At 38.9% G+C, this 13940-nt stretch overlaps 1 protein-coding gene across 1 annotated transcript in view; it reads right to left on the reverse strand.

The window, feature by feature from the left end:
* Window positions 1–209: 209 nt before the first annotated feature.
* The window catches only part of UBXN7 (UBX domain protein 7), a 59772-nt gene continuing 46041 nt past the window's right edge, over window positions 210–13940 (reverse strand). Inside the window, exons 9-11 of the mRNA XM_012780345.2 lie at window positions 10759–11152; window positions 10540–10619; window positions 210–4826 (exon numbers count right to left, since the gene is read on the reverse strand). Of these exons, the coding sequence (XP_012635799.1) occupies window positions 4665–4826; window positions 10540–10619; window positions 10759–11152 (636 nt within the window). The 3' untranslated portion in view covers window positions 210–4664. The remainder of the gene's footprint in view (window positions 4827–10539; window positions 10620–10758; window positions 11153–13940) is intronic.

Consider the following 13940-nt stretch of genomic DNA (forward strand, 5'->3'; position numbering starts at 1 on the left):
CTCATTTACATTTTAGTCTTATTCAACAATGGTTAGGCACACAGCATTAAGTTTGAAAATTACTGAATTGTTTAAAAGATCATTACTAGATCTATAACTATTATACTCTCCTTTTTGGAGATTTCAACCATCACAGTGAGGTTAGATCAAGTGACTGGCCAAATTATACCTGGATGTAGGAAAAAAAAAAAAAAAAGCAAAGAATCTTATTAATAGATACACTTTTAATTAGCCTAGGGATAATATAAAATAAAGGTAAAAGAGTAGAAACATAAAATTTTGGAGTGGAAAGAGACTTCACAGATAATCTAATTCAGTGGTCTACAATCTGTGGGTTCCTACAGACCCCTGCAAGGGGTAATTTTCCATGTATACATTTCCATTTTCTATATCTATGGAATTAATTATATAAATAGCCCCACAATTCCCTACCCATGCCAAGTTTTAAAATTACAAGTTCTTTTATTTGAAAAGACTTAAAACTTTAGTCCAATTCTCTCATTTTTCAGATGAAGACCCCAGAAACTCAGAGGAAGAAATAGAACCAACAAGGTAACAGTTAATCAGCAGAGCTGTTACCCAAGTGCACTAATACTCTCATATAGTGCCCATTCTGAATCTCATATATAATGTACTATACATTTAATTTGTACCTGGGCAGAGAAATTAAATCTAATCTAATTTTTCAGTTGCTAGTGGCTCCCTCTGGTATTTTTCCTAAGTGTACAAGTGAGATCTCTGCTAAGAATCTTTAGTCCTGGGGATCAATAATCCTTTCCTACCTTGACACTGGTTATGCCTTATTGAAAAACTTCATGCCTTAAAGCTAATAGTTACAAAAGGTGGGGCTAAACAATATAGGTGAGTCAAAAGAAAATTTGAGCTACTGTGTTTGCCACCTTTCAGACTTACATCTTTGTGAAGTCTTTCCTAACTAAAACCTACACCATTCTTTCCTTTTTCTAAACTTCTAATGTAATTATAGTTCAACCTCAGAAAGGTAAACATTTACATGTTCCCCAATTATCTCATCTGTAGTGTCTCCCTAACTGAATAAAATAGGCAGGAATCAGGTCTTAGATTTCAAAATATTTTTAACTTTGAATAAGGACTCAATAAATAATTGTTGATATACAAAGTTGAGGAAGAATTTTATAAAAGATTTTAAAACATACACATACAGGGTTCAACAATTTGGTATGGATGGACACAGAAAAGACAATTGTATCTTTTCTGAAAAAATGGTTGAAGATAAAATTCTTTTTTATCCTTTCCATTTATTCTTGGCAAATAATGCCACACAGTTATTTTCCTGTCACATTTTCATCAGTGCATCATTTTTAAAAGCAATTAGTAATCAGCCTTTTAAAATAATAGCATAAATAAGAATTTATAGGCATAGTGCAAATCCCACAAGGTTTATCTCAACTACTCCCCTTAGATTTAAGGAAACAAAACTAAATGATAATTTACACAGCAAAACAATGAATGAGAAGATAATCGTTTTGGTGAATTGATTCCACTGCTGTAGAAGAATATAGTATGAAAGTTAAAATAGCATGAACTCTGTTCTGGGTTCCAATTCTGATTTTCCACTTACTGCAACATCCTGAACAAGTTCTCCACACTTGTTTTTTTCCTTATCTATCAAATGGGGAAAATATACACTTGTAGGGTTTTTAGAAAGATTAAAGGAGAAAATGCACATAAAGTACATAGCACATGCCAGTTACTTAAAAGTAGTTCCCTGTTCTTCCCTCATTTGGCACTGTTCTTTCTCTTCCCTTCTTCCTTTCTAAATCAAATTCAAAAACACTATGCCTCTCACTTTCTTCCTAGTTTTCATTCTATCTTCCTGTATTGTTCTCGTCACTATCTTGTTCTTTTCCTATCTTTTAAACTCTCTTCCAAGCTGTTTCCAACACCTAATAAGGAATGATTTTTAACTAACATTATTGATCTCATTTAATCTATTCAATAAAACCTCTCCTCAAAGAGCAAAGGAATTTGCAGAAGAAATAAGGCAAACTGGAAGAAGTATACTCCATAAGTGGGTTAAGTTCTTGAGCAAGGCAATACTCATTTACTCCTCCCACATATAATCCGTAAGTTCTCCCCATGGGCCTCTGTATCAAACCCAAGATAATTATACTCCTGACTCAAAATGAAATGGAATCCTCTACCTCTCGTACTCTAAACATCCCAGTTGTATCTAAGTTGGATGAATGTATCATGTTGTCTCTTACTTAAATCACTTTATATATATTTAATCATATATATATATTTAATCTCACAGTAACGCAAGTCAAAAAAGTCACATTGGTTTCTCATAAATGAATATGCAAGTGCTCAGGGAATCGAGAAGAACTACATTCTCTCATTAACGAACATGTCTCCTGTTCTCTGGATATGTTTCATCAAGAGAAGCTAGTAGGCAAGAGAATGAAATAGAGACCTACAGGAAAAATTCTTGACTTCACATTTTTTTTTTTTTATCAATTGGGCTTTAGCTGTGACTTTGCTTGGAATGGAGACGGATGCCATCAGAGCACAAAGATGAGCATACCCTTACTTCTTACCCTGTGCCTCCCTTAATTTTTAGATTTCTGACCTGTCTACTACCAACAAATTTTTTACCTTCCAGTGCACTTTTGATACAATACAGCTCTATTCCTCAAACAGCAAGTATGTTATCCAACTTCAGAGATACAACTGAGGAATTCACATGAAAACCATATTTCCTCAATAAATTGAAACTGCTAGTTAAGCCTCCAGAGCCTATGAAAAGACACCAAAGTGGTACTCAGTCACCAATCTAAAGAGAGAACTTTGACTCAAGGTATAAATGAAACTGTAATTATATAAATATATTTATAAATATTTATACAATTATATACTTATACATAAGCACTTACATAGACTTAGAAAAAAATGTAAGAACATTAATTCAAAAGGACTCACTGAAGAATAAACAGAATTTTCCATGATTTCCTTGAGGAGATAAATAACTCATTCTTTAGGGAGGGTCCCTCAAAATCCAACCTTTAGAAACCATATTCTATAATTGTGTACTAGCAATACATAGCATTTCCCCGCCCCCCCCCAAATCCCTTAGTTGCCAAGAGAACAATCTTAAAGTAGATGGGAACTTAAAGGTCTCTGTGTAATAGCAATTTATGTTCCTCAAGTAGAAGAATCAATGCAAATCCCCAATTGACAAAACAGGTAAATTCCATATTATGATTTTACAAGTTAAAGTTTTGATTTTGCCACCAGAATCATTACTGCCCTTTCAGAGGACTCTATTTTAAGCTCAAAATAAGAATTGAGCATACACTGAAACTGATATGTAAACGGTATTATACAGATTCAAGATGGCCTCTTCTAAATAATACTGAAAAAACCTTTCGCTAACTACAATTTGAATGTGGCTTTTGCTGGCAGAAAAAATCTCACAACATCTAAAGATTATTGTTAAACATCACCACTACCCTTATTCATCTTTTCTTATGAATTGAGTTTAAAGATCTTCCCCTTTAGAGAAGCTTTCAGTTTTGATACCTTTTGAAAGAAAACAGCATGAGGAATTATGCTCATTTAGTCACCAGAGCCTTTTAGAGACTATTCCAACCAGGGGTAAAAAATGAATCATTATTTCTAACCGAAGGACGTTGGTTAGCAACTCTCAGCTGCATGTTTTCTTTTTCCCCAGGGACATACCTAGTATGCCTTAAAGAACATAGGACAATCAATAACCATAGTGGTTATAATTATAAGCCACTGTTGTGCATGATTATTGACCAGCTGCCTTCCTATAGATCACCATGGACCCAGACAATGGAGGGGTCAAAGGAACAATATGCTGTACTGGCAAAAACAGCAAGCACCTTCCTATTCCAGTCACCAGAATATGCTCACTAAATGTCCACTCAAGGACCAGCAGGATCAATATAATTAACAGAGTAATAATAAAACTGTCTCAGGCTAGGGCACTGAAAGCTACCCCATGCTACACACTCCACATTTAACACTCATTCTGCCAATAACAGATATCATGGAAATAATTCTTACAGATGGGAAGATGGGAATCCTTTGAAAAAAAATTTAAATATGATGATCAATAATGATAAGGGATGTTTTTTCCATGGAAACAAAAGCCTAGATACTTTGTTACGTGATATTTCCTACATGAAAAATGAAACAAAACAAAACGTGTTAGAGAACTTCTTCTTCCTACTAAAAATGGGGACTTACAAAAAAGGGAGGTTGTTTTTATTCTGAATCTAGCCACTCTTTGCCAAAGGAATCTGGGGAGTAACTAACATTTGATCCCAAAAAAGTGCCGTGCAAGAGACCACTTATTGGAACACACATTTCCTGCTGCTAGTACTGGAGAGGTCTTATCCTTACACTTACATTTGGTCACCAGATTAAGTAAAAAGGAAAGAAAGTTGGGGGTGAGAGAAGAAAACAGGAGAGGAAAGAGAAAAAAGGGGGAGAAAGAGATTGATTATAGGAAAGAACAAGAAATAAAAGAGAAGGCAGGTGACTTGCTTGCCCAACTTTGGCTCTATGGTCCTATGAGCCAAAATGCATACTTAGTGATATGGTACCTCACAGGAAATGGGAAAAAGGGGGTAAGCTGAGAGAGGTCAGGCATGGTGTTAATTTCTTTCCTGTACAAAGACAGTCTCTTGAGGACAAAGGCCTGCCTCTTGTAACGTAATGTCATAGTCCAGATGAGATAGTTTCCTTCGAGGGAAGTTGGTGAGAAGTTCAAAACGTTCATTTGGATATCCTTTAGACTGGACATGTTTCACCAAAGCCTATGAAAAACAAGAGAAAGACAAATCTGTCAGAAGGAAATAAAAGGAAAGGGTATATTAACTAATGAAACATAACTTTTTCACCATATCAGATGAGATATTAAGTGTAAGTTATTTTTTAAAAAAACCAAAGCCTGTCCCTGTGAAGGAACCAATATAATCATTTCCACGGGGACATGATAAAGCTATATCTAATAACTTAGGTCCATTAAATGATATTAAAATATACAGGGTTATTACTGTGTCCTCAATAAACCCAATCACAGTTTATAAAATTACTATTCTGATTTTTAAACATTTAATCAGTTTTCCCTCCATCCTTTTATCAAGGAAGATATGTCTTTCATTCTACCTATGACCCATCTTGCCACCTATGCACTGAATCCCTTCTTGCCTTCTCGGAAACCAGACCACTACAGGATATGCCTTCTTTTACAGGTTTCTCCAACAACTCCCTCTCTACAGATGCTTTCCATCAGACTTAACATGCTCAGTCCCTCCAGTCACCTTTTTCCCTCTGACTACTGCATACTCTTCCCTACAGCTTCACAACTAAACTTCTCAAAACAAAGTGGTCAGGCTGGGCGCCGTGGCTCACGCCTGTAATCCTAGCACTCTGGGAGGTCGAGGCGGGCGGATTGCTCAAGGTCAGGAGTTCAAAACCAGCCTGAGCGAGACCCCGTCTCTACCATAAAAATAGAAAGAAATTAATTGGCCAACTAATATATATATAATATAAAAATCAGCCGGGCATGGTGGCTCGTGCCTGTAGTCCCAGCTACTTGGGAGGCTGGGGCAGGAGGATCACTTGAGCCCAGGAGTTTGAGGTTGCTGTGAGTTAGGCTGACACCACGGCACTCACTCTAGCCTAGGCAAGAAAGCGAGACTCTGTCTCAAAACAAAACAAAACAAAACAAAAAAACAAAGTGGTCTACACTTGGCTGTTTCTATGGTCTCATCTCCATTCTTTTCCAAACACTATGCCAGGGAGATGATCTGAGGATTTGCACCAGCAACCAGACCCTACTTGCATTCTAGTAACACAGTTGCAACAATCAACCTAATTATCTCCAGCCCCAGCTAATGGCCAGGTGCGCCTGATCCATAGGGGATTCATTCATAGCTAAGCTACGCTAGTCAGTCTCATTCTCTTTCCCAGCTTTTGAAAAACAGTGAGAAAGCCCAATGGCTGTGGACTTTACATGAACAAGCCCTCAGCATCACCACGATGGACCATGTGCAAGCTGAGAAAGAAAGAAAAGCCACCAGTATACAGAAAGGAATAGTGTGAAGCAGAGAATCACAAGAGAAAGCCTACAGGCCCCATAAGAAAAACATGCCAAAAAACAGCCTTGGTTCTTAGCCACTTGGCAGTTTTAACTACTAGGAAACCCAAGAGCCCACTATACTCTTCAAGTAACCTCAATTCCTCCTTTTTCAGAAGTAATAATTTCAGTTGGGTTTCTATTCCATACAGGTATGGAACAGAAAAGCCTTGACTGGAATATACCCTATGTGACTTGCCTAAGATAATTTGGGAAGGAAATAAATTAGAATTAAGATTTCCTTGGGCTGGGGGTGGTAGCTCACACCTGTAATCCTAGCACTCTGGGAGGCCGAGGCGGGAGGATCACTTGAGGTCAGGAGTTTGAGACCAGCCTGAGCAAGAGTGAGACCCCCAACCCCTTCTCTACTAAAAATAGAAAGAAATTGGCCAAAAAATAAAAAAGATTTCCCTTGATTCTACTATAGGCATTTGAGAAAATAGAAAATGAAAATTAAAAAATAAAAATAAAAGATTTCCCACAGTTAAGTTTCCAACTAAAGATCAGACTAAATACCTAGGTGAGGCACTGTGGTGAATGTCTGTAAACCCTAGCACTTTGGGAGGCTGAGGCAGGAGGATCACTTAAGCCCAGGAGTTTGACGTTGCAGTAAGCTGTGATCATGCCACTGCACTCTAGCCCGGATGACAGAGCAAGACCCTATCTCAGAAAACCAAACAGGCACTCACTCTAGCCTAGGCAACAAAGTGAGACTCTGTCTCAAAAAAAAAAAAAGAAAACCAAACAAAAAACAAAAAAACAAACCAAAAAAACCCCACTCAACACATATTTCAAAAAATCATCAAACAATGCTCACTGAACTCACTCCAATTAGTTTCTCTGCTTTAAGCAAACACTTCCAATTAGATATACAGGTACCAAGTTTTATTCCACTTCACTTTATTGCATTTCGCAGATGTTGCATTTTTTACGAATTGAAGGTATGCGGCAACCTTGCATCAACCAAGTCTACTGGTGACATTTTTCCAACAGCATGAACTTTACTTTGTATTCCCATGTCACATTTTGGTAATTCTCACAATATTTCAAACTTTTTCATTATATGTGTTATGGTGATCTGTGATCAGTCATCATTGATGTACTATTGTAATTGTTTTGGGGCACCACAAACCACATCCATATAAGGATGGTGAACTTAATTGATAAATGTCTGTGTTCTGACTCCTCCACTGACCTGCTGTTCCTGTCTCTCTCCCTCTCCTTGTGCCTCCTTATTCCCTGAGACACAAGAATACTGAAATGAGGCCAATTAAGAACCCTACAATGGCCTCTGTTTAAGTGAAAGGAAGAGTTACACATCTCTCTCTTTGAATCAAAAACTTATGATTAAGCTCAGAAAGGAAGGCATGTAGAAAATAGAGATAGGCTAAAGGTAGGCCTCTTGCACCAAAAAGTTAGCTAAGTTGTGAATGCAAAGGAAAAGTTATTAAAGGAAATTAAAAGTGCTACTCTAATGAACACACTGAATGGTAAGAAAGCAAAACAGCCTTATTGCTGACACAGAGAAACAAGCCATATCATTCCCATAAGTCAAAGCCTAATACAGAAGAGGACCCTAACTTTTTTCAATTCTGTGAAGGCTGAGAGAGGTGAAGATGCTGCAAAAAAAGTTGGAATCTAATAGAGGATGGTTGGCCAGGTGCAGTGGCTCACGCCTGTAATCCTAGCACTCAGGGAGGCCAACGCGGGCAGATTGCTCAAGGTCAGGAGTTTGAAACCAGCCTGAGCAAGAGTGAGACCCCGTCTCTACTATAAATAGAAAGAAATTAATTGGCCAACTAATATATATATATATAGAAAAAATTAGCCGGGCATGGTGGCACATACCTGTAGTCCCAGCTACTTTGGAGGCTGAGCAGGAGGATCGCTTAAGCCCAGGAGTTTGAGGTTGCTGTGAGCTAGGCTGACGCCATGGCATTCACTCTAGCCTGGGCAACAAAGTGAGACTCTGTCTCACACACACAAAAAATAGAGATGGTTCATAAGGTTTTAGGAAAAAAGCCATCTCCATAATATAAAGGTACAAGGTGAATCAGCAAGTACTGATGTAGAAGCTGCAGCAAGTTATCTAGAAAATCTAGCTAAGATAACTGATAAAAGTGGCTATACTAAGCAACATATTTTCAATGTAGATGAAAAAGCCTGACATTGGAAGAAGATGCCATCTAGGACTTTCACAGCTAGAGAGGAGAACTCAATGCCTGACTTCAAAGCTTCAATGGAATAGGCTGACCCTCTTGTTAGGAGCTAATGTAGCTGTTGATTTTCAGTTAAAGCCAATGCTCATTTACCATTCTGAAAATCCTAGGGCCCTTACAAATTATGTTAAATCTGCTTTGCCTGTGCTCTCTAACTGGAACAGCAAAGCCCAGATGACAACACATCTGTTTACAGCAATATTTACTGAATATTTTAAGCCCACTGTTGACACCCACTGCTCAGAAAAAGATATTTCTCATTGACAATGCACCTACTCACCCAAAGAGCTCTGATGAAGATGTACAAGGAGATTAATGCTGTTTACATGCCTGCTAGTACAACATCCATTCTGTAGCCCATGAACCAAGGAGTGCATTTCATCCTTCAAGTCTTATTAAGAAATACATTTTGTAAGTTTATACCTGCTGTACATAGAGATTCCTCCGATGGATGTGGGCAAAGTAAATAAAAAACCTTTTGTACAGGACTTCAAGACCAACCTGAGCAAGAGTGAGACCCCGTCTCTACCTAAAATAAAAAAAATTAGCCGGGCATGGTGGCACATGCCTGTTGTCCCAGCTACTCGGGAGGCTGAGGTAGGAAGATCGCCTGACCCTAGGAGACTGAGGTTGTTATGAGCTAGGCTGATGCCGTGGTACTCTAACCCAGGCAACAGAGTGAGACACTGTCTCAAAAAAAAAACAAAACCCTTCTGTAAAGGATTCCTTATTCTAGATGCCATTAAGAACATTTGCAATTCATAGAAAGAGGTCAAAATATCAACATTAAATGAGTTTGGAAGATGATTCCCAACCCTCATGGATGACTTTGAGGGGTTCAAGACTTCAGAGGAGGAAGCAACTACGGATATCACAGAAATAGCAAGAAACCAGAATTAGAATATGATTGAATTGCTACAATCTCATGATCAAACTTGAACAAGCCAGGTGCACTGGTGCACACCCTATAGTCCCAGCTACAGGTAAGATAGGAGGATTACTTGAGCCCAGGAGTTCAAGTCTAGCCTGAGAAACACAGCAAGACCCCATTTAAAAAAAATTTTTTTGGAGGCAGGGCCTGGCTCTGTTGCCCAGGCTAGAGTGGAGTGGCGTGATCATGGCTCATTGAAACCTCAAACTCCCGGGCTAAAGTGATCTTCCTGCCTCAGCCTCCAGAGTAGCTGGGACTACAGGTATTAGACACCATGCCCAGCGAATTTTTCTTTTTTTAGTAGAGAAGGGGCTTGCTTTTGCTCAGGCTGGTCCTGAACTACTGACCTCAAGCAATCCTCCTGCCTCAGCCTCCCAAAGTGCTAGGATTACAGGCATGAACCACAGCACCTGGCCAAGATCCCATTTCTTAAAAACATACACACACACACACACAAAAAAAAAAACCCAAACAAACAACAATAACAACAAAAAAACAGATGAAGAGTTGCTTCTTATGGACAAGCAAAGAAACTGGTTTCTTGAGATGGAATCTACTCCTAGTAGAGATGCTGTGAACATACTTGAAATTACAACAAAAGATTTAGAATATTACATAAAGTTAGTTGATAAAGCAGCAGCAGGGATTGACAGGATTGACTCCGATTCTGAAAGAAATTCTACTGTGAGTAAAATGCTATCAAACAGGATTACATGTTGATAGAAACCTACAGAAAAATCTTTTGTAAAAAGAAGAGTCAATCAATGCAGCAAACTTGTGAACACTTTTATTTTATTTTATCTTATTTTTTTAAGACAGAGTCTCACTTTGTTGCCCAGGCTAGAATGAGTGCTGTGGCATCAGCCTTGCTCACAGCAACCTCAAACTCCTGGGCCCAAGTGATCCTCCTGCCTCAGCCTCCCGAGTAACTGGGACTACAGGCATGCACCACCATGCTCGGCTAACGTTTTCTATGTATATTTTTAGTTGGCCAATTAATTTCTTTCTATTTACAATAGAGACGGGGTCTCGCTCATGCTCAGGCTGGTTTCGAACTCCTCCTGACCTTGAGCAATCCGCCCGTCTCGGCCTCCCTGAGTGCTAGGATTACAGGCATGAGCCACCGGGCCCGGCCTTGTGAACACTTTTATACACACTGAGAACCAAAAAATTCGTGTGACTCACTTTATTGTAGTGGTCTGGAACTGAGCCACAAATTACGGTATGTCTATACTTACTAGCAATTTAGCTTGCTCTGGAAGAGTGATCTGTTCCCTTTTTCCATCTGGATACCGCAACATCAGCTGTGCTTTTGGTCCTAAAAGTAGGATTTAAAAAACGAAAAAACCCTTAGGAGCTTACAATAGAAGATTAATAGAAGAGTAATTTAAATAAATAAATGAAGCCATTCAGTTACACTCAAGCTTTAAGAAAAGTAAGTCTATAATGTACCTTACCATTTACATCTGCCCCCTCCACTATTCCATCTGATTTTTCAGGTGACATCTCTATTATATCTGAATCCACAGCTGATAATCCTTGGTGGTTTGTGGCTGTTCCAGGCTCAGTTCTGGCAGGGGGCTCTGTTAGTGGCCTTCTGTTTTCCTCTTTTCTATGCCCCAAATCTTTATGGGGAGACTTTCTGGACTTAGCAAGATTTTCTACCTCCTCTTCTTCATCGGAGCCACAAACAGATATGAATTCCTCACTGCCAGAAAAAAGTTCAGATTCAGATTCTTCATCTGAGCGGCTGTCCTGTTTTGTCTGTGTTGAATCAAAATGTGTCTCTTGCAAGGAGGCTCTGATGGCAGCTTCTAGCTGGCTGTCTTCACTTGCATCTATAAGGCTCTCCTGTGAGATGCAGTCATAAAACACAAGTGGAAAAACAGAAAGAAGTTAAACCAAAAAATAGTCAAGTCAAACAGGACATAAGAAATATAATAGTTTGCCACTATTATTTTCTACTGAATGTACCTCTTCTACTCAATTTTAAGCTATTTGAGGGAAAGGACTTTGTCTTACACAGTCAAACTGGAATGGATATATTAAAAAATATATAAAAAACTGTCATAGCACCTAGCACTCTGATGTTTCAAGCATAGGTATTTTTTCACATCAAAATGAACAAAATCAAGAAAACATTTTATTCCTTGCCCATCAAAAAACAAGAATTAAAAGTTTTAAATATAATGTCAAGTCAAAACACTATTCTTTTATTTTTTTAACTATTAAACTGGTTTTGTTTTTCTTAAAAAAAGTTGACCAAGAGGCCGGGCGCTGTGGCTCACGCCTGTAATCCTAGCTCTTGGGAGGCCGAGGCGGGCGGATTGCTCAAGGTCAGGAGTTCAAAACCAGCCTGAGCAAGAGTGAGACCCCGTCTCTACTATAAATAGAAAGAAATTAATTGGCTAACTGATATATATATAAAAAAAATTAGCCGGGCATGGTGGCGCATGCCTGTAGTCCCAGCTACTCGGGAGGCTGAGGCAGGAGGATCGCTTGAGCCCAGGAGTTTGAGGTTGCTGTGAGCTAGGCTGACGCCACGGCACTCACTCTAGCCTGGACAACAAAGTGAGACTCTGTCTCAAAAAAAAAAAAAAAAAAAAAGTTGACCAAGAGTCAGTGATCAGGATCAATTATATTCCCCCAAAAGACTATTCTTTAAAATGACTAAACAATAGAGAAGAATGTATGCCTTGCTCACCACTGTATTCTTCAACTAGCACTGCTTTGGCACAAAGATGGATATAAATTTCTTAATCAATTCTCAAAAAATTTAACAGATCTCTGATAGTCAAAAACAAAACACCAAACAATAAAAAGGAGACAACATTAACTAGATTCTCACAAACTTAATTACAATGAAGATTTTCATTATAATGAGAAAGGCAAATTTTTACAGTTTCCCCCTTGGTAAAGTTTGTTTGTTTGTTTGTTTATTTTTTGACACAGAGTCTCACTCTGTTGCCCGGGCTAGAGTGCCGTGGTGTCAGCCTAGCTCATAGCAACCTCAAACTGGGCTCAAGCGATCCTTCTGCCCCAGCCTCCCGAGTAGCTGGGACTACAGGCATGCGCCACCATGCCTGGCTAATTTTTTCTATATGTATTAGTTGGCCAATTAAATTCTTTCTATTTTTATAGTAGAGATGGGGTCTCACTCTTGCTCAGGCTGGTTTCGAACTCTTAACCTAAAGCTATCTGCCTGCCTCGGCCTCCCAGAGTGTTAGGATTATAGGTGTGAGCCACCACGCCCGGCCGGTAAAGTTTAAATGTCACAGATTTCACTAAACTGAGTCACAATATATGGGTTCTTTGAGTGGAACATATTTAGATCCTGATTCAAACACACTACAGAAGAATAACTTTGTAAGATAACCTAAAGCTTATCACTGGATATGTCATGATATTAAGGAATTATTGGCCGGACACGGTGGCTCAGCCTGTAATCCTAGCACTCTGGGAGGCCGAGGCGGGTGAATTGCTCGAGGTCAGGAGTTCGGAACCAGCCTGAGCAAGAGTGAGACCCCGTCTCTACTATAAATAGAAAGAAATTAATTGGCCAACTAATACATATAGAAAAAATTAGCCGGGCATGGTGGCGCATGCCTGTAGTCCCAGCTACTCAGTCCCAGCTCCTCCTCCTGAGGCAGTAGGATCGCTTGAGCCGAGGAGTGGGAGGTTGCTGTGAGCTAGGCTGACACCACGGCACTCATTCTAGCCTGGGCAACAAAGTGACACCCTGTCTCAAAAAAAAAAAAAAGGAATTATTGCTAATGTTTAAGGAAAGGTACACTAATAGCACTGTGATTGTGTTTTTAAAAAATAAAGAGTCTTTATCTTTTAAAGATATGTCAAAAGTATTAATGAACGAAACAATAAATTCTGAGATCTGCTTCAAAATAATGTGGATATGGTGGGACACAGATGAAAGACTGGCCACCTGTTAATAATTATTCAAATTACTTAATGGGTACATATAGGCTTAATAAATTCCTTTTAACTTTTGCATGTGCTTAAAATTTTCCACGATAAAAGGGTAAAAATATATGGGCTGCTAACTTGAAAAACTAAAGAAACCTCATTTTGGCTTTTATTATCTGTCAATCATATAGAAAAAAATTAAAGGAAATTTTTATTTTTATTTATTTTTTTTTTTTTGCTACAGAGTCTCACTTTGTTGTCCAGGCTAGAGTGAGTGCCGTGGCGTCAGCCTAGCTCACAGCAACCTCAAACTCCTGGGCTTGAGTGATCCTTCTGCCTCAGCCTCCCGAGTAGCTGGGACTACAGGCATGCGCCACCATGCCCGGCTAATTTTTTATATATATATCAGTTGGCCAATTGATTTCTTTCTATTTATAGTAGAGACGGGGTCTCGCTCTTGCTCAGGCTGGTTTTGAACTCCTGACCTTGAGCAATCCGCCCGCCTCGGCCTCCCAAGAGCTAGGATTACAGGCGTGAGCCACAGCGCCCGGCCTAAAGGAAATTTTTAAAATAAACTTAAGGCTAATTTACCAGCCCGAAAAAAATAAGAACATGTGCCCATGTGATATGCAATGGCTTACGTGTACTACAGTATAGTTGATTTATAACAATGACTTTGTACATGTTGCTTGATTTAAAGATTGTAGCCATTAAAGAC

The sequence above is a fragment of the Microcebus murinus genome, chromosome 1 (assembly GCF_040939455.1).
Source record: "Microcebus murinus isolate Inina chromosome 1, M.murinus_Inina_mat1.0, whole genome shotgun sequence".
Taxonomy (NCBI): Eukaryota; Metazoa; Chordata; class Mammalia; order Primates; family Cheirogaleidae; genus Microcebus; species Microcebus murinus.